This window comes from Tuber melanosporum (genome assembly GCF_000151645.1).
Source record: "Tuber melanosporum whole genome shotgun sequence assembly, scaffold_25, strain Mel28".
NCBI classification, from domain to species: Eukaryota; Fungi; Ascomycota; class Pezizomycetes; order Pezizales; family Tuberaceae; genus Tuber; species Tuber melanosporum.
The window spans coordinates 793,417-814,322 of NW_003298919.1; the positions used below are offsets into that span (position 1 = coordinate 793,417).

The following is a 20,906-nucleotide window of genomic DNA, read 5'->3' on the forward strand; positions in this document are numbered from 1 at the left end:
GACCTGTTGATTTATAATGTCACGGAAGACCTACATACCCATGATACCTGCTTTGACTGTTATTTCCTCTCAGAATAATACTAGTCTGGGGATACACATTGTCTATAGGCCTCTCAGATAAGTTAACAGTAATTTGCTGACTGGGATGAAGAGAGTGGAAGCCTTCTATTACAAGGTTCCAAGCTAATTGGGTATGAAAAAATCCATGATGTCTCCAGTACTAGTTATACGGATAAGAGGCTGCAAGCAAAGTCCAAGATTCTGGCTCCTGAGCTAATAGGAAGAAATTAATGATAGTAGTATCCAGGAGTCAAAAGAAGAGGGAAAACCAATTGTCACAGGTTTGAAGTTGTGTGTAATAATAGCTGCGTCTTTGGTCGGCAATGTCCATCCTACTCATATAGTTATTATAGTCAACTGATAGCTTTGGTAGCCTTAACTCTCGAGTAAAGTCATCCCCCCAACCTGCTTCCACCAGCTGCCTATTTCCATTGGTAATTCTAGGTCATCAGCAAAGTCAAGTTGCAAAGTTTTCTAGTTCTGGTGTGCCTGTATAATTGGTAGTAAGAAACTGGACCAGGGTCTTATTCTGCTATAAGACAGCTAAAATAGAATCCATAGTACTGGTAGTAAGGGTATTCTAAGCTAAAAACTGTTCTCTTTTATCAATCTTAAACAGGGGAAGATAGGAAGCGGAGGATGAGCGAACTGTGTCACAGACTGCAATACCGTACTTTCTTAATACAATGAATAGTAGAATATTGGAAAAGTAGTTGTCGCAATAGATAATAAAGCGATAGGATTGAGAAGGAAGTGATGATATTAACTGGAAGACTGCATAGGATGTAGGTGATAAAAACTACCTACTTGGTCCATTATACAAGTTGCTAAGATGGCAAAACTTGTCAACACAGGAGGTAAACAGAAAGGAAAATGTATATCCTCTTTCACAAAGAGCTAGTATCTTATACCCCTGAGGTATAGGTTTAGCTCTTATCATAACAGTATGAGAAGAGCGGCCCATGAAGCGTACCATCATTTCATCTACTGAGACATTTGAGGCTGGTATAATGTACTGCTGAAAGTGGCTCTCTAATTGGGAGGCAAGAGGAAGAAGCTTTTGAGCCCACTCATATCAAGGTGGTCGTGGTATATTGGGATTTACTGGCGAAACATGAAAATAGCGCTTCAGCTGTTCAAAGCGATATTGGGACATATAGCAGACAATCTCATGAGTTTGAAATTTAGCACTTTTATTCCAATAAAGAGGAGTTCTCATGGCCTTATGGGCACCCATATAAATAAGTAATTCCACAAAAATGATGAACTTTCCTGCAGAGGTCCTTTGCCACTGTCGACCTCTGACAGTAAGTGATAAATTTGCGCACTTGATATCTGTATAATTGTTTGTATTATCCGCTAATTCTGCAAATATCTCTTGAGTGAAGAAAATATTAAAAAAAAAAAGTCTGGAGTTACTTGTAGTCTTGCTTGACTCAAACAGTCATGGTCTTCCTCCAAGTCCTCAACCAGTATGCTTGGTCCAACTATTCCATATTGGACAGAGAGGTTTTCGGAAAGCCTGACGATTCGGCTATGCTCTGATGCTTGATGCCTATATGGCTTAAAGAGTGAGGGAACCGGAAGGTATTCCTCCAACATCACCAGTGTCTCTATAGGCTCTTGATCCTGATCATCTCTATTTTCCTCATCTTTCTCCTGACTACTACCCACGGGAGCCTCATTTTCATTGTCATCTGGTTCTTCTAGGACAATCTCCTCCTCAGACTTGTCTAGGAGTGAAGACCATAATGGCTGCATTCCTGGAGGTGGATCAAGCTCATTCGGAATAGCTTCTCAATTCCGGTATTCTCCCGTAATTGGAGAGCGTATTGCCACTCTATTCACATAATATTGTGAATTTACGGGTGGTCTTAGGTGGGTAGGAGGTTATGTGTTTGCCGAAGGTCCAGAAACAAAACTAATAAATGACATTTTATCTGAAATAATTAGACCTACTTGCATTAAAATAGTGAGGAAATATTAATACTTACTGATTTCTTGCGTTTGGACACAGTATCACAGTGGTTCGTATGGGTGTTTGTAGATGTCTACAGTTGCTTCACATCACTGATAAACTTGAAGTGGTGCCTGTTGATGTCAGCAGGTGCTGACCATTGCACCACTATTCCACTTTCGGTGACAAGACATGCTAAGTGGCATTTAGCGCGAGGTCCTGAATACAGACGAAAGGATCGTTGAACTGTGAGGCACTCCAGGGGAGTGCCACCTACTTTGAAGGTCGCGTAGCGTCATTCGGAGTGGTGGGAACCTTGGCACGGTTATCTTTGAGCAACTCAGAGAGCCTTTGACCGGACAGACTACTCCTACATCCATAGCATCTCTTGCAAGCCTGGCGCCCTCACTTCTTGGTGTTATCACAACTTACCACTCGAACTCACAGAATACTATTGTCCACCGATACAGTACTCTACAATAATCCACCCTACTCCTGCAGCCAAACTATAGCCAGTCACCTTGTGCAGGAGAAACCCCCTTGGACTTCCAGCTTCAACTCAGTCGCCCGGGTATCTTATGTTACAAGTGCTCCACGCGGAAACCACTTGGGCGGTCCCAGGAATACCTGCGCCATCATCAACGCCAGACACTGCTGTACAGTACTCGTACAGTACCGGTACCAGTATGGCTAAATGCCGTGGTGGCCCAAGGGTCACGAACCCCCAAGAATTGTTTCTCATGCCGCTGTTCACTTCGAGACGTTAAGTGAGGGTCCGAGGCATTCTGCCCACTCCCATAGGCCAGCAGAACAACGAATAGTCTACCGATCTGCATGCTCAGCGCTCGCCCCATCGCAGACCACACCCCGCATGACCAGGATCCCAGTCCTGCAGCAGCACATTCGATATCCGTCCAATGAGCGATAGACTTGGAAAAATCGCCTTCCTGCCTGCTCCCAGCGAGAAAGGATACTGTAGCAACCACCTCTCAGCACCCAGAGAACTAGCCGTCCAGTACTCGTAGGTAACTCGAGAAACTGCTTTAAGAGGCCTACAGCCCAAAGGTGGAGATGGCATTACTGAATTTTTCTCGGGTGAGTCTGGATGTGGACTGGAATCAGACTCTTGGCCCGCAAACCTAGCTTTCGGCCAGGAATGACGTCAGTGTCTTGGCGCTGGTCTCTCTGCTTCCATTGACAATTATCTACCTGCACTCTACCCGAATGGAATATTAGTTAAAGTCGCTACAATACGAGTAGATGCACCCTCTTGGCAGGGTCTTTGTTCGCCTTGCACTTCTCACCCCGAGACCATTGGAGCCCCATTTCTTTATCTCCAGTACTCTAGCCCTGTTTCTCCCTTCTTCCTCCACTAACTTTGGTTGCCTATTTCGTCCTTTTTACTAGAAAGAAAAATCATTCCTCTTTCCGTCCCGAAACAAGCAAATCAAAATGAGTACGACATTCACGAGCCTACCTTCCCCGCCCCAATATCCTCCTTCCTCCACCTACTCAGAAGCTTCGTCGGGCCCGTCAACGCCCATGTCTGGTATCTCCACAGTAGCGATCAAAGACGGCCACGAAGGCAACCGCCCAGGCACCGACGCGAACTCCCTTGCTGCCGATCGTCTCGCACGGCTTGGGGCATGTACCGGAGGCGGGTACTTCGATACGCTACCAACTCCCCGTGCGGGTTCTGCTGCCAGTAATGCTGGAGGAAGATTAACGCCCTTGACACCTTACTCGCCGCACCCTTCTCATGGAAGTTACACCAGCGCACCGAGTGATAAGGAGCCCTTGATGCAGAGCAGAAATAGCCCCGCGAGCAGCACGACCACCAGTTCTGTTGCCGAAGCGAGGAAGGAAGCGAGACTCATCGGCGGCATGACATATGACGACAGTGTCATTGACACTACGAACAGGAGCCCTATTCCTGTATTGAACAGGGCGGACACTGAGGAGGCCGAGCCAGAGAGGCGAAAGGGGTTGAAGCGGGAGAGGAAGGCAGAGATGGGGAATGGTGTGAAAAGCAGAGTATAAATTTATGAATTGCTGACGATATGGTGTCTGTCTTGATGACGGCACAAAGTTGTTGCGGTTTTCCTTTCATATTACCAAGTCTGGGGGCTTTCATTCGTGTTCAACGAGGCTTTTGATATTGATTTCCCCCTTCATAAAGAATTTCCTCTCAAGTCTTTCCTCATGACTATGTTCCATTGTTTTCCCTTCATTTCCCTGAAGTTCAAAAACTGGGGAATCTAATTGGCGGTTCCAGTCGAGTCTTGAACGCTCCCAGGGCTGTTATATTTCTTCATAACTTATGATACGGCAGGCAGCTTTCCTTCGACATGAGTCTCTTTGACACTTTCACTAGCTGGGCTTTGAGGGCTCGGTTTCAAGGATATGATTGTGTTTTTGTACCTTATCCGCCGAGTCTTCCAACTGGATGATCTGGTGGCGTTTCTTCAATCAATCAAACTTTGTTTTATGATCACGACTTTTTGTTAGCGCCAAAGCTCATTCACCCGAACTCGAAAATTATCAGTGACCCATTACGGTACTGTACCCGAAATGCCAATTCCAAAAACCAAATGAATCCCCATAACAACTCAATAGATAACGACTTTAACTCAATTTCCCACCTTGACGTCACCGCCCTCATCTCAAATTAGCTAGTCTCCCATACGGTATGATACTCGAGTAGACCGTTTCAAGGGGACCCACCCAGGTTCCAAGTCTGCCATATATACCCCACAACCACCACCACTACTGGCCAGACAACTGCCCTCCCTCACTCCTCCGCTCCCTTCGTCTCTATCATAACCCCACCATGCACTCGCACACCCTCTACAGATCTGACAAGACAAAACCAGAAATGTCAAACACAAGCCCCCCATCTTCGCTAGTTGCCAGCACACTCCGCCCCACATACACCCCCAAGCTCACCACCTGCGCAGTCAAAAGTATCTCTCAAGAAATCAGCCCACGCCTCCCCAACGTCAACATATCCGACTGCTGAAGGCCCGAAAACTTTGATCATAAGGGTCACGCTGAAGAAACAGTTCTCGAGCGGGATCAGGGTGAACTAGAAAGTGCGCGGCGGGCAGAGGGTAAGAATCGTGAGGCTCAGCATCATAAGGGTAAGGACGGCGGGGGGGTAGAGGGGGCTTAGGAAGTTGCTCGGAGTATGATACGCTGTAGTTTGCAATCATATACAAGAGGTTTGGGAGAGGTCACAATATGAGAATTAAAATTTTCTATGCCCGTTTGTTTCGTTTGAACCGGGTCCGGGAGTTTGAGGGTTTGAACATGCGAATGATCATCCGTGATTGCACGGCGCCCAGGATGGATATACGGGTTGCGGTATTTCAAGGGAAGGGTTTTCTTGGCGTTTGGGGGAGCCCCGCGGTGGGGCAGGTCAAAAAGCCCCCGGAACATCACCCCTCCTCCACCACCTCCACCAGCCCGACGAAGAAGAAAAATAAAAAGCCAATCCATAACAACAGAACGTCAATTCTTCACCATGGCGACGACTAAACTCTGGGGCGGCCGCTTCACTGGTATACCTTCCACCCATTTCGCGCACCCTCTTCCCCATTAAACAATTGCTAATTAGGAACCGACCGCTAGGCAAAACCGACCCGCTAATGACAACCTACAACGAATCCATCCACTACGACAAACGTATGTACTTAGCTGACATTCTGGGCTCAAAAGTGTACGCCACTTCCCTCCACCAACGCAACATAATTACCGCGCACGAGCTCAGCGAGCTCCACCGGGGCCTAGATCTCGTGCACGCGGAATGGGCCAACGACACATTCGCTATAAGCCCCGGCGTTGACGAGGACATCCACACGGCCAACGAGCGACGTCTCGGCGAATTGATCGGCAAGGGTATAGCGGGGAAACTACACACTGGTAGAAGCCGCAACGACCAGGTAGCTACGGACACAAGGATCTGGCTCCGGGACACGCTGGACGAGATCGAATCCGCGCTAGTAGACCTGCTCAGGGCACACCTAGGCCGCGCAGAGGCAGACTTAGACGCAATCATGCCAGGATACACGCACCTCCAGCGCGCGCAACCGATCCGTTGGTCTCACTGGCTCATGAGCCACACATACTACTTCACTGATGATCTCACCCGACTTCGTCAACTCCGCATCCGTGTGAACCGCTGCCCGCTCGGCAGCGGCGCGCTAGCCGGCAACCCCTTCGCCGTCGACCGTGCCTTCCTTGCGACGGAGCTCGGCTTCGACAGCGTCATCGGAAACTCCCTCGTCGGTGTGGCGGACCGCGACTTCGTTGCCGAGACAATGATGTGGGGCAGCCTCTTCATGAGCCATGTTTCCCGCTGGGCGGAGGACCTGATACTTTACTCTACTCAGGAGTTCGGCTTCGTTAAACTCGCTGATGCGTACAGTACCGGCAGCAGCCTTATGCCGCAGAAGAAGAACCCGGACTCGCTGGAACTCCTGCGCGGCAAGAGCGGGAGGGTCTTCGGCCAGATGGTCGGCTTCATGTACACGCTCAAAGCCCTGCCGAGCACGTACAACAAGGACCTGCAAGAGGATAAAGAGCCGCTCTTTGACACCACTCGCACGCTCCTGGACTCCACCCGCATCGCGACAGGCGTGTTATCGACCCTCTCCATCAACCGCGAGAAAATGCTCGCTGCCTTAACAATGGACATGCTGGCAACAGATCTAGCAGACTACCTCGTCCGCAAGGGCGTGCCCTTCCGCGAAACGCACCACATCTCTGGCGCTGCCGTCAGTCTGGCAGAGAACGAAGGCCTCTCCGGTATCGATAAGCTGGGCCTCGACAAGCTCAGAACGCTTAGTCCCAAATTCGACGAGGACGTCATGCAGGTCTTTAACTTTGAGCATAGCGTTGAGATGAGGAGTGCCGTCGGCGGTACTGCTAGGGAGTCTGTTCTTAGGCAGATTGGGGAGGTGAAGGCGTTGCTAAGGGATTGAGATGCTAATATGTGGATGGACGGATAGATCACCAGAATGCAGATTTGTGCGATACGATAACAGCCCCCCCCCCTCCATTGTCTGCATGTGCATGCGTGTGTGTGTGTGCTTATGTCCCCGTGATTGAAACCTCATTTAATCTATCTACCCAATCGCAACCTCTACAACCCCACAAAAACGTAGGATTCCAACTCACACGCCGCTACTGGCCTACGGTACGGTAGATTCAGCACTCGAGAGCAGACTCCCATATGGTGCAGTACCGTGCGAGTACTTACGAACCCCCGCACTTCAAGCAGGGTGTCGGGTGTTGAGGAGATGTGAGACAAGCCGGGTGTGTGGCTCGTAGGTCTCTTCGACCGCTCAGAAGGCAATACGGTACCGGCACCATCAAAACCACTTGAATACCGTAGAATAATCAGACCTCACACCAAGGAATGGGCACATTATCCTTGAACCCTTCACTCCCCCCCCCACTACAAGTAAGACCAACAAAAAAAAGGAAAGAAGGAAAAAAATTTTACGACAGACAGAAGCACTTATGATCCCGTTGCGGCATGAGGAGTTGCCGTGCCGTACCGACCCTTCCGCCAGTTACAAAGTACGAAAAGTAAAACTCACCAAAAAAGCTGACCAGTAAAAAGTCGCCATCGCCTCCTTCACCTCCCCCCCTGCCCCAGCCCCCCCGAACGATCAATCAATAGACCAACCAAACCGAGCTCGCTCCCACTCTCAACCGCGATAAGCGCCAATCCTAGAAGCACACAACACACCACCCTACCTGCTACCCTTTGGTGCCACCCATTGCGGTCAACAACGACCAATACCGGTACTCGAGTACCGGTACTGTATTATACTTGCCACCGGTAACGGCAATGCGGTTACTCCCGCAAGAACCATGCAAACTGTGAAGTAGCAATTATCTCCCTAATCTGACACGATGCAGGCAGTTCGAAGCTCGAGCACGATACCGTACTGTACTCGTAACCTTTTTCTTGCTTTCCCGAAAAAAGTGGTGAGCGGGAAGGGGGGCACGAGGGGGAAATTGGGGAAATTTTATTGATGGTGAGGGTAATCTACTCGAGTGGCAGTGGTGAACACCTAAGAGTGGAACCGAGACTTCTTGTTCCTCGATTTGCTCGGTGGCCTGGCATTGGAATTTGTCATTGTACGAGCCCTTGTATGTTTCCAGCCCGGAAATTTTCTTCTCAGCCAAACGCTCACCCAATAGATATTAGAACCGGCACCCTACTCGAGTAGAATGCCACCGATGCAATCTAGACCTTCCCCATACTAAGAGATCACTCACAGCGCCGAAACAAGCGAATAATACCATGGAAAACGGCAAAATTAAATTAAACCAAAAGTACAGCAAATAGTCCCAAGTGTTCCTCCTACTTTTACAGTTCTATTCCTAGCCCGACCATAGGGGGAGTTAACAAGTTAACAAGTGTTCTTGACCTGGTGCCTAATTAGGAATTTCAGCACGTTCCTACAGGAGACCACTACGAGTATCATAATTTTTTATCCCTCCTGGACACCGGCACCGGGAGCCTACCTCCGCAAACAAAAATCGAACAAGAAATAAATCTCACTCGAGACCGATTTCCTAAAAGATCCTCCCCCCCCGCAATTCTGAAACCGTTTAAAGAGTGCAGCGAAAACATGTCCTCAACGGTGGATGTGTCTTGCTGTGGGCGAGGTCAAAGTTTGTACGGATGCAAGCGACGGCATTCTGTGGTGCCATCAAAGTGGAGGGAGAGGAAGTGTGTTACCCCTCACTTCGATTTTCCTAATTGGTAGAAGGGAAGTCAACTGGATTTAATACCTGCATTTGCACTCAAGCCACTCTGTGGCCATGGGTTTGCATGCTTCCCCCCCTCCCCCAATCGCTTCTGGCACCAATGCCAGTTGATCCCTGTTATCGATGGCACCTGAATGGCTTCCTCTGAGCTGTTGCCTAAGGATGGACAACACGACTTCCCTACCGTACCGTATTCCATTTTATGATACAAGCACCTGCACGAGTGCCCCTGCTGGTGTGTGTGAGAAAGGGGAAATATGGATTGCACAGTAGTGTTATAAGTTGAAGTTATCCCCCGCGCAGGAACAAAGCTACGATGCTCTTTAAAAACCAATGCACACGTTGGTGGGATAACGTGGGAGCAGGCAAGCAGCGATGTTAACCGCCGCCCTCATAGGGCATGTATACTGGCTTCCGAATACCTCGGAGTCCCGGGGCACAAGTGTCAACGGTGGAAAACTCAATCACCCAGTTCTGGTCCTCGGGGCTGAAAGGGAGGGGAAAGTCCAAGTCCTTCTGGTAACCCAAATTCCCCTTCACTCCTCCATGTAACCAAGATTTAATATTCTCCCAGATAACATCCTTTGGCAACACAACCCTCTCCGTCAGGTTCCCGAACCCGACTGATCAACTACGAAGAAAATATCTGCCCCTCAAAGTATCTGGGGCAGCCCCACATCCCGATAATGGCATCCTATTATCAGTTATCGCAAGAGGAGAGCCACCGCTATTGACCAAACAATCCTATGTCAATTTGGAGCCATTCGAGGTCGAAGTGCGCCTTCTGGATTCGCGCCACGGATCGACCTGCTCATTGCCAGATGATATGCTGGGGTTGTTGATGAAGAAATTGCGCGAGTTGCGTCCCACCTTCAGTGTCCACCAAGAGAGAAGGGTTGTCGCTAGCAGTTCGAGCCCAGCGAAAAGACAACCACCCGCCCCACCACGCCAAACAACTCCCGCAATTCAACACCACATACCTCCCCCACCACGCCAAGCAACTCCCGCAACTCGACACCAACCACCTCTCGCAGCTCGCCCCCCACCACCACTCCGCTCACCAGTTCCAACCCAACAACACCCTCTGCTATCGCCACAAAGAACATACAGCAGTCCTTACGGTACGACAGCACCATGGCAAGATTTTGGTCAAGATCTCGAAAGGAATGCACCACGACAATCTCGATATACGAGGACAGTGGATCACCACGATTCGGGGGCAGAGCTAGATTGTTCGGTTGTATGGGATATATTGGGGTATTTGGGGATTGCCGTGGCGGTTTTCGTTTCTGTGAGGTACCTCTTCAGCTAGGAATGGGTGACGTTGGATCCGGATTCTTCATTCTCTTAGGGGAGGTTTTTTCATATTTTTATTTTTTTCTTTCTGGTTAGCGATTTGTTAGGAGAACTGCAACAGAGGGCCATTATTTAAGGACCGGGTTTAGATATGATTCATTGTTACATCCAAGTTAAAATACCTCCTCACCGCAAATTATTACCGCCATTATCGATTCCGCAGGCTCGGAGGAAGGGAAAAAGTAGTGTCGGTCAACGCAAGTGGAGAAGGAGAGGAGTAGAAGAGAGAGTAAAGGGGGAAAGGTCTATGCATATAACACAGGGCCTCCTAGGAGAAGCAACTGTGTCGACGAATGTGCACACGAGCAGTGCGCACGCAATCCACATAAAACACTTGCGTGCAATGATCTCTCTCTCCAAGAAAAGAGAAGAAAAAACCCCATCTACCACAACTCCAGTTCCCTATTGAGCGAATGAGTACGAATGATGAAAATCCATCCGATCCGAAAGACCCATTTTCATGTCATGGTCTCTCTCGGAGCGACCCATCGCTTCACTTCACTTCACTTAACTCTTCTTTTCATATTTTCACCAACACACCCGTTGAGTTTTTGTTGGTCTGAGAAAAAGACCCCCCTAATCAACCAACCAACCAACCAACCAACCAAATCCTTGGTATGATTCGGCGGCACAACAGAGGGAACTGTAGCGAATGCGCAATAAAAGGGTAATAATTATGATAATAAAAATACCCTAGTAGATTCGTATGATAGTAGATCCTCCAGTAGTGATTGGGTTATCGGAAATATAAGAAGGGATATACTGTATAGCATAGCTATATGGAAAGTTTGTTTGGGCATGTCACCCCTTGACAAGGGAGCAGGAAACAGAGATTAACCAATAAGCATACAAAATAAACAAGAATAAACAGCCAGGGCTGTCTGTTAAAAGGAATAAGCATTCTGAATGAAGCCTTTGAGAATATAAAGAAATATCATATTCATATGTACAAACAACAGGGGCTACATCTCAACCTACGAGTGATGGCGCATGTCGCCGTCACCCACCGACAGTCCGATGACTCTTCGCTCGTGCCGTACAACCAGCTTGTATCGTACTACAGAGGATCTGAGGTAGGCGGGTTAACTCCCATAGGTCATTGGAAAATTCTTGTGGAAAGCGGCCTACAAGAATAGGCCTAAGCAAAAAGCCTCCTCCTGTATTAATTTCCCCGCCTACAGTACAATATAGCATGCGTAAAAGTGTAAAAGCTAACCAGCAACGAATAGAAGCAATTTTCATTCCGATCCACTGAAGATAATACATTGACCCGTAAATCGTTACCCAGACCCTCCAAAGCCCTAAGAAACCAGTACAAGGAAGGAATAAAGAAAGAAATCCATAAGCCCTCAAATGCAATAAAATAGCAAATAACTCCGAACCGGTCTACATCCAACAGGTGGGGAAGGAGAGGCAAAATGACGATAAAAAAAGGGAGGGTGGGAGAGATGCCTATAAAGACCAAACGTATCTAGAAAGCGGGATCCGGTGATGGTAATGATAGAGATGTCGCCAATCTTCTTCTTTTAGAAGTGGGCTTGAAAACCTCCCCAACCGCTGACCCGTTGGCTGCCTTCCTCTTGCCGTTCCTAAGCCAGGACTGGCTCTTCAGCAGAAGCTCGGCAAAGCCGTCTTCGTCGATTTTGCGGATTCCTAGTTGTTCGATTATTTTCATCTCCCGGCTCCAGACCTGCGGGTTGTCTAATGGATTCCTGGATCCGACAACCGTGTAATCAATTCGAGAGGTGAGATTTTCCTCGACGAACCTATAAACACGGTTAACACCAGGTTCGTAATAATATTCGCAGCAGCACTCACCCGCCATAGATGTGAACCAGTTCCCTCATATCCCCACGAGTGAGGGTCGGTAAGATCCCTCGAAAAGAGAAAACCACGTTCTTCAACGCTTTCTTATCTACATGGGAAAACCTAGTTTGGACTATCTTGCGGTGGATATAGTCCATGATATGATTGTAGTCTACGCTCCTATCGCACTTAACCGGATCCTCTTGTCCCGGACGTAGGATCGTAGTAACAGGCTTATCGTCATCTCCCTGGCCGATGTCGATAGCCCTATCAAGGTTAGTTGTATTGCGAGACCAAAAAAAGGGGCTGCAAACGAACCCGCCATAGCGCTTTATTAGGGTTGTAGCCGCATCTTCCCACTCAGGTCTCATATCAACAAACCTGAAGTATTCGCCCGCCAGGGCTTTTGCTTCAAGCTCGCTAACAGAAGTATCTAGGACCTGCTCCTCCTCAAAACCCTCCATCCATTCTACTATCGCAGCACGACTGCCGTACATCTTAGTAGAAGGCATTAAATACAGCCGCCCCCCAAACTCAGAAAACCAACGACATCTATCGTCTGCCTTCACTTGCTTCTCATGCTCCTCCCATTCTTGTGCGTCGGGGTCAGCAAACCAATCGTGAACTGTAGCCTCGGCAAAATGCAAGTAGTTGGTCATATACATAAGTTTGTATGACCAATCCTCCTGGTAATGACCATGGTACAAACCATGCCGATGCCGGTACCTCTCACTATCAGACTCTTCCCGATGGAAATGGGTCATCACCATGGTCATCATACTTTTCGACCAGAGTAGGGACAAGGGCTCATCTTCATGATCGGGGTGTTCGAAGTCCTTGTCCCAGTACCCTTCGGGATCCTTTCGTTCGTACTCAACCAGCAGTTGTAATTTGTAAAGGAAAGTCAAAGACTGCATATAAGAGATGATACATGCCTCTTTCACCCGTACCGCACGAACGGCAGCGGGAGAATTAACAAGTTTTTTCGGTGCAAATAATTCAGAAATCTCATCGGGCCGCGAAAGCTCATGCTCGAGTATAGATTTATAGGCGGCAAGAAGGTAGCGATTAAGAGCGAACTCTCTCAATAGGTCGAGAAGTAACGTCAAGCTTCGCTCTGAGAGCCGTTCAAATTGAGGACCGTATACTGGTCCTTTACCTATGCCGCCCGCATTTATCATTGGGTGGCCTTCTTCGTGGTCCATGTCGTCCGTATCATCCGTATCATCTGAATCAAAAGGATCATCGGTGTCATCTGTTTCGTCTTGAATGTCAAAAAAATCTAGATCGTCATCCCCATCCTCATCACTACCCAAGTCAGCTTCGCCGTCATCCATATCGTCGTCATGGCCTCCACTACTCCTCAATCTCGGGTAACCATAGATAGCCGGATCAATACCGGACCTTCTGTAGGCTTCGGCGATAACAGTCTCGAGTTTCCACAATCCCCAAAGCTTTCCTCCAACACCTGAGAACTGTGACCTCCGTATGACCCGATAAAGTCCTTTGAAATATCGGAGGTGAGCTTTCTCGCTGGTCACTGCGCGACCTTCCTGGCGAACCTCCTCTAGTATCTCATCATTACGGGCGGCGAGTTTGTACGAGTGTTTATGAAGCATCGCTCCGAGAGGCAGGTCGTCATATTCGACCCCCTCCAGAAACACCAGAACTTGGTTCTTGAGAAGGACTTGCAAACGCGGGAGAATATCTGACGGGATTCCGGTCTGTTCGTTCCCTTTCACACCAGCGGTCGTTGAACCTGGCCCGCGCAACCCGCCGGCTGAGGATTTTGTGGAAGCGTAGAGCGGCGAGATGGACGGACCAGAATAGGAATGGACTTCTATGGACGATGACGATAGTTGTGAGGACATGGATAGTTCAGAATAACCGCTAGTTATTCCACCCATCGATTCGTAGTAGCCATATTCCTCGTCGAGAAACGAGCTTAGGGTAGAACGATTGGAGGACAATGTCCAAGCGGAGGAGGAAGGGGCCGGAGAGGTGATCCGACGCGACGGTGGGCGAAAAGCATTCATTTTCGAAGCGAGTTGAGGGGGAAGGCAGGCAAAAGTCAATGAAACGATTTACCCCTCTGTTTGTTTATTTCCCTTTTCCTCGTTTGCAGCAGTTATATCGGAGCGGTGAGGGAGGGGATTGGAGAGATGTTTGATCCAGTAAGGGAGGTGGTGGATGGGTGGATGGGTGAGTGGAAGAGGAAAGGGGGGAAGAAACGAGCTCAACTCATCACCTAGTTATCCCGGGACAGAAAAAACCTCCAACGGCAACCTAACCACTCTGCTGGGATTCTCAAGCAATGCCAGGCAATCATGGTCACATGACACCGCATCATGGTGATGGAGGTGCCAGGTGCCAAGCGCACGCGAACTTTCCCCGAAGGAAACACGGCCCGCTAGCTGCAAAACACTCGCAGAGCTCTGCACAATACATATACTATAATATCTCAAATTGCGATACTGTATCGTGCTCCTCCAACTACTGTGAGGTGGTACTACTCGTACAATACCAGTAAGACTATCCACTGCTCTCCTCTCTCTTTGAACCCTGCGACTCACCGCCCAGCCTTGTCTACTTCAATCCTCAAAGCGTGGGCCTCAGGGCCCCAACCCCAGTCCCTCTCAGTACGGCATGTTCCGCCATCCTCAGGAATATTATCAGGCCCTCCTCCGCATTAGCCTTATCCTACCGGTGTCCTACCGGCCGGCTGCTAAGGCAGACACACCCGGAAGATCGCCACAGTATACTGTACCGTAGTGTACTTTCGGTACGGGAATCCTTCTCCGTTCCACTATTATTATCATTTTTGTAAAACTTTTAGCTTGTATTCTCTACATCTGATGAATACTAAGACTAAGGGCTCTCTGTGGCTATACTAAACATCTATCCAATCACCAAACATACTGTCAAAGAAATAAAAACCCCTTCAAAGAATATTATTAAGCTTGGGCCTCCCCTTTCCTCCTCTTACGCTTGTGAGCGTTTCCCCGCAATCTCTTCTCCTCCCCACCAGAACTATTGTAACTCCGTCCATCTGACTCTGAAGAAGTATTATCTACAGCCACTCGACAGAAGTGTTGGTAATCTGAGACAAAGTAAAATTGCAGTTGCGCCATAGTAGGTCTCAGGCCGTGTGGTGGGGCAACCTTGAGGTTGTCAATGGACATAAATGATCAATGTTCAGTACCAACGATCAACACTGGTGGTGGACGATCAACTCATGAGAATATTAAAGTTCTAGTAGTATAAATTAAATAATGAAATAGCTAATACCTTATAACCTCCTCTTGCTTCTAATATCGCAGCTACTCTATCAGGCATTGATTTCTACAACCTCTCAAAGAACTCCTCAGGGATTGTCTTCCAAACTAATGGTAATACTTGTGCAAGCCTTCTCCTGACAGCCTCTTTTCCTCCTGGGGAATCTCCAATCCTTGTATACTGCTGGTACAATTGCTTTTTAAGCTTAACCCATATATGCTCAATAGGATTCAAATCAGGGGAATAAGGGAGCTGTTCCACAACTTTAATATAGTTTCTCTCCAGCCAATCCATTACACTATAAACCATGTAAACAGGAGCATTGTCTTGCTGAAACAGGATATCTTGCATACCAAAAGAAATCATTTGATGAATAACAGGAAAAAGATACCTTCTCAAGAGTTTAATATACCTGTTTTTATTGAGGTTTGAGTAATTGAAACTAAAAAAACATTGTTTCTTACCCTAAAAGCACTTCCAAACCATGAGCGATAATCCTTTATCCTTCTCCTTTGGATGTATACAATCTGCCAACCATTTCTCAGCAGGTTCTCTAAATACTTATTATTGAATTTCTCTATACTATACTTATTACTACAAATCACTTTCTCAAAATTCTCAACTGTCTAGTTCTTATGAACTGTAGCCTACTTCAATCTTTTAGCAATATGATCAGGCTTCAGCTTGGGTCTTGACTTGGCTAGCCATTTTTTAATATTTGCCACTCTGAGTACCCAGTCCGCTACAGGCAAACATATTAGAAAATCATATCATATTTCTTAGAGTAGTAAAGACTTACTTGTATCAAGAGAAATACCAGGTGTATATTTATTACAGAAAGCAGATCTTATTATTTTCCTATTGGATTTGGTAGCCTTAATGATTGTGCAATGCTGCTGATTACTCAAAATTGGTATGCAATAAGGGTGAGGAAGATTTTCAACAAATTGGTACTCATATACCTGGACAAGAAAGCTCTTAACTGTTTTCCAAGGCCATCCAATAATTTGAGCCATCAAAGTAATATTCCGGAGGCAGTAGAAAAAGGCAAATATCATTCCCTTTTCAGCAAGGCTCATTTCTCTCTGGGAAGTTTTAGGTGGAAGTCTTTTTTTTACAGCATGCTTGGAATTTCCAGATTGGTTAACCATTGGTAAAAAAGATTGAGAGCATTAATTAATTGTGAAAATAAGACTTTGGTTGGTAGAAATTGTATAAATAGTTGGTCATAATAGGTTAAAAGATCATGATCAGGATTATCCTCATTGCAAGTTGGCATTTTGGTGAGACCAGAGGTAACTTAGTCACCTGAGACACATTTCATGAACACTTCTGCCAAGTGGCTGTAGTTTTATATGATAAACAATCTAATAACTTTCTTTAAAGTCCTGCATAATAAGTTACTTTTAAGGTAGGGTAACTGACCCTCATAGCAGGGTAACTTATGGCCTAAGAGAGGGTAAATCTAGTCTGAAGGTAGGGTAACAATTCTCTGAGTTACTCTATAGAGTAGGGTAACTCTATCCAGACTTAATGTCAAACAACTCAGTATAATACCTAAATTAACTGATTGAATTACCCTATCTAGTAGGGTAATTTCCATCCCTTATTAGTACCTAAGTACCTCTAATGTAGTATAGCTTGTCTGACTAATGTATCTAACCAATAATATCTCTACTTGATAAACTCTTGTCTACTATTATTCCTATTGTAGTAGCCTCCAACACCTGTATAGGTATAGGTTTAACTAACTGTAATAGTACTCTGTATAGTCTCATTACACCTAGCTGGTTCTAGGCCCCTATTCTTAGCTTTCTTGCAACCTGTAATTCCCTCTACTTTAAGAGTCAAAACTCTTCTGTTATTCTCTAGTTCCTATTATGCTTCTCTTTCTCCTTTCCTGATTTTATATTCTATTCTACGATATCTTTCTTTGTCTGCTTCTTTTCTTCTTTAGTCTTTGTCAACTACACATAATATGGTCTCTTCTAATTCTAGCTAATCATTTCCTAGCATATTACCAATATGTCTTGCTTGATTATTGTTCCCACACCACCATTAGGCCATTTTTCCTCCTTCTTCCACCACACTAAATTCATAATAAATACAGCTCTATTCTCTACTGACTTCTCATGAGGGAAGGTAATATTTACCTATTGCCAACTAGGAAGCCTGAATTATCTTTTTAAACAATAATCCTAGAAGTAATTAGTATAAGCATAGACAATAGTGAGGAAATAATAACTACTGGTAAGGATTACTGCTCTATCGCTCCTCAGAAATAGCTGTTCAATAGCAATATCAGCAAAAATAATACTTCACATCCGGTACATCTGGTGTATTAGACATATGGAATGAGCTAAATGTAAACTGCTATTCTGAGTGTACAGACTAGGAAGTACAGCGTCAGGACTGAGACAGTGTTCATCTGGATGCATCAGATACAGCTTATTACCAACAATAAGTTTAGAGATTGAGTATATTATAATAATCCCCCATTCGATGGTTAGTTCTTGGTGACAGGGAATGATACTTCTCTTCTTTTTCCTAATCTTACGATAGCTCTAGGCCTATGCCTACGTTACCGATAGTACAAGATCTCTGTCTTCTATTGGGAATGCCTATCATAAGCTTTCTCTAACTCTTCTTTGTGAAGAGTTCTCTTAGTGTAACAATAATAAAGGTTATGATAATGATAAAGAGTGTAAAGTTGTTTTATATTTATTATAGTAATAAGTAGGAAAAGTACTTAGAATTCAATCTAATTTTATTTATACTAGTACCGCTAATACTAGTATATGACTAGTCTCCCCCACACTCCGTAAAAACAAACTATTTAAAATACACTACTGCAGACCATTTCGCCCCGCAACTGCTTCTTCTAAATATAAATCCAAAAATTACTACATTGTGGGCTCACAGGTACTCGTGGTGACTAGTGCTGCCCCAGATTAACACGTCTTCCCACCCTGCTACCCAGCCACCGTCTTATACCCTCACCCCTATCCACTTCTAACACAATTTGTTCTACAAACTCAACTAAGGAAACATACAGTCTATTCCAATACCCCTCCATTCGCTTATAGTGCAACCCAAGATCCAAATAACCCCCCGTCAACACCAAACCACAAAAGGGGCAGCAGGGTTCCTTCAGCAATCCGTTCACCTTAGCCCACCTCAAAACAACTGATGTCTATATCGCCAAGCTCAGCTTGTCTCACTGCTGGTGCTGAGAATGCCAAAATTGATCATGACATATTTGTAGATACCATGGCTGTTTCTTGAAGTGCTCAGCGAAGGTGGCCCGCCTCCTAGTAGCCACAGCCGAAATGGTAGTACCACAACAGGGTCACTCACACCATCATTGATCAGGTAAAAAGAACCACTTCCTTGGCAATGTCACCTCGCCTGGCAAGACATAGCTACTACCATCATGTCTCTTCTCGCAATGGGTGCACATTGTAGGGTCTCCTATTAATACCATCTCGCTGTCTCTTTCTACCATCAACGTGCCATTAAAGGGGTTACCTGTCACTACTAACTCCTGTTCCACCATCCCAATGTGGCGAGGGATTCCCAGGCCCAACTACCAATAACACGCCCACTAACATTTCCACCTTGTGACTGCCGAATCCTTATACAAGTCTTTATTAGCCAGATGCCCTCTAGCATAGCGGGGGCACTCAATCCAGTGGTGTCTATCTTCTTTCCCATTACAGTTGTCATGGCCGACCATGCCCATCCCACTTTGGATTCTTAACAAAACATAGGAGTCTATTAGGGTAAGGCTCCAGAGGTGTCTAGGTATCTTCAGTCCACTGGCATAATACTTGTGTCGCTGCCCAGCATGCCAACTCTCCATTCCTACTTCTAGAGCTCACAAGCCATGGCCACGTAACTGATCCCAAAGCTGACCTTTTTTCAATGTAGGAGGTACAAGGTACATCCAACACAGGCCTTAGCTTTTGGGTCGACTGTCTCATTGCTGTCAATGCCCATGTGACCAGGGACCCAACTGAAATTGACTTGAGAGAATGCATTCAAATGGGGCACCATTACCTTCCACAACTCAGCTGAGTTACCATCTGACAACATGTTGTCAACTAGGATGAGGGCTAGTACACAGTCCAAGAATACATGAATCAGGCACCTTTTAGTTATATCCTGACCATGTCACAGGGCACACATAACTGCAAACAGCTTATATTCTATGATTCTGCAAGATGGAGGGACCGAGCACTCATCAACATGGGTCAAGGTCCCCTTCTCAAACACAGCCCATGGCACACCAGCTCCCTCAGTGCACTTAGACCCATCTGTGTATATTACCACGTCCGAAGACATACAGAGGTTTGCGTAGAGTGCACGCTAACATGCAGCCGTCACTGCCTTGCTGTTCTCGATCGAAACCGTGGGGTGGCGGGTAAGTTCCTTATCCGAGGTCTGCTGATGTGCCACCATGCTTTCCTTTTTTCACTGTAGCCATATTTCACTGAACTAAGGATGTTGGTCACAGTATCAGTAATTGATGAACTGGCAGTAGCATTTCCGTTATAGGTATCTTCCCTGAATAGTAACTGGTAGTGTTACGAACTTAGCCAACAGTATGTTATTTGCCAGCTTCATAGGTGTTTGAAATACTGATTGGAGGCAGTCATTGATGTGGACCTGAATTTGATTCACATACGATGCATGATTGGTTATAAATTCAAGCTTGTAGTAGACGGTTGAAAGGTGTACTGCCTGTACTAAGCTGTAAGTCTCCCTTGCTCCCAGTCCTCCAATACTCCCAAACCTCCTCCCCAACTCTGAAATCCTTCTCCTAACACCTAACCCCCTCTTCAACCAATACCTTACATGAGAAGAAAAGTTAAGAAACACAATAAACCTATACCCCAAAACCTGTAAGTCTCCCGATAGCAAGACCATTTCTCCCAACAATTCTATTCCTTTCCACACCCTATCCCCATACCTAATCTACTGGGTCTTGAGAGCACTAAATTCCATTTTCCTGGCTCTAGCTATGCGATCACAGTCTGTGAATATTTCTCCTACGTGGTACCGGGCTGCCTTACTGGATTCCACGGCCACCATGATAACCTCATCATCAATATATGAGATTACCAACTAATGTACACCCAGGAAGTATTGCATACGTGGCCTGAATATATCTGCCACATACCCACCAAAAGGTAAGGGAGAGAGGGGTGAGCCCTGAGGTAACCTTAACAGGACCACACATTCTGCAACCTTTGCTGGCGTCAGAAGAAGATGTATCATCCTCCAAGATTTCACGACATCATATCTGGGTTTGTCTAGATTAGGTATGAGCATCACCTCAGTCCTATGCCAGTATGGGATATCGTGTTGCAGCCCGTAATCAACCAGACCTCAATGTAGTCGTATCTCTTCACCTCCATAATTGTAGCAAGGGATAGCCAATGTCATTCTCGCCTGAACCTGTACTCGTAGGGGACCTGGCAAGTGCAATTTCCATCTCCTGAGTACTGTCTATATCGATTTCAGAATCCTTCCAAGGGGCTGGATTGACAGGGGATAACTGTTTTACAATCAGGTTGCTAATATCGGAATATGTAGTAGCATAGGTGTAACGTGTTCGCAAGGTGCTAATCACGTTAACGGTAATAGGTACGATAGTTGGCAG

At 46.4% G+C, this 20,906-nt stretch overlaps 4 protein-coding genes; 3 read left to right on the forward strand and 1 right to left on the reverse strand.

The window, feature by feature from the left end:
* Positions 1-2,439: 2,439 nt before the first annotated feature.
* GSTUM_00006294001 (uncharacterized protein) lies at positions 2,440-4,547 on the forward strand. XM_052355763.1 has 1 exon: positions 2,440-4,547. Exon 1 carries the CDS (start codon positions 3,560-3,562, stop codon positions 4,055-4,057), a length of 498 nt encoding a protein of 165 aa, XP_052211731.1. The 5' UTR covers positions 2,440-3,559; the 3' UTR covers positions 4,058-4,547.
* A 1,117-nt stretch (positions 4,548-5,664) lies between these two features.
* Positions 5,665-6,999, forward strand: GSTUM_00006295001 (uncharacterized protein; the record flags this gene model as incomplete). The annotated part of the gene is made up of 1 exon (XM_002838462.1): positions 5,665-6,999. One exon carries the CDS (start codon positions 5,665-5,667, stop codon positions 6,997-6,999), a length of 1,335 nt encoding a protein of 444 aa, XP_002838508.1.
* Positions 7,000-9,126: 2,127 nt separating this feature from the next.
* Positions 9,127-10,319, forward strand: GSTUM_00006297001 (uncharacterized protein). XM_002838463.2 has 2 exons: positions 9,127-9,322; positions 9,378-10,319. Exons 1-2 carry the CDS (start codon positions 9,179-9,181, stop codon positions 10,113-10,115), a joined length of 882 nt encoding a protein of 293 aa, XP_002838509.1. The 5' UTR covers positions 9,127-9,178; the 3' UTR covers positions 10,116-10,319.
* A 1,045-nt stretch (positions 10,320-11,364) lies between these two features.
* GSTUM_00006298001 (uncharacterized protein) lies at positions 11,365-14,160 on the reverse strand. XM_002838464.2 has 3 exons: positions 12,284-14,160; positions 11,978-12,232; positions 11,365-11,925 (listed from the first exon to the last, which is right to left on the reverse strand). Exons 1-3 carry the CDS (start codon positions 13,999-14,001, stop codon positions 11,631-11,633), a joined length of 2,268 nt encoding a protein of 755 aa, XP_002838510.1. The 5' UTR covers positions 14,002-14,160; the 3' UTR covers positions 11,365-11,630.
* Between the last annotated feature and the right edge of the window lie 6,746 nt (positions 14,161-20,906).

Excerpts from the sequence above, each read along its gene's own strand:
- GSTUM_00006297001 (XM_002838463.2), top strand. The coding sequence starts at position 9,179 with ATGTTAACCGCCGCCCTCATAGGGCATGTATACTGGCTTCCGAATACC. Across the intron at positions 9,323-9,377 it reads GGAAAGTCCAAGTCCTTCTG|ATAACATCCTTTGGCAACAC; the intron begins GTAACCCAAATT and ends ATATTCTCCCAG.
- GSTUM_00006298001 (XM_002838464.2), bottom strand. The coding sequence starts at position 14,001 with ATGAATGCTTTTCGCCCACCGTCGCGTCGGATCACCTCTCCGGCCCCT. Across the intron at positions 12,233-12,283 it reads CTAATAAAGCGCTATGGCGG|GGCTATCGACATCGGCCAGG; the intron begins GTTCGTTTGCAG and ends TAACCTTGATAG. Across the intron at positions 11,926-11,977 it reads CTGGTTCACATCTATGGCGG|GTTCGTCGAGGAAAATCTCA; the intron begins GTGAGTGCTGCT and ends CCGTGTTTATAG.
- GSTUM_00006294001 (XM_052355763.1), top strand. The coding sequence starts at position 3,560 with ATGTCTGGTATCTCCACAGTAGCGATCAAAGACGGCCACGAAGGCAAC.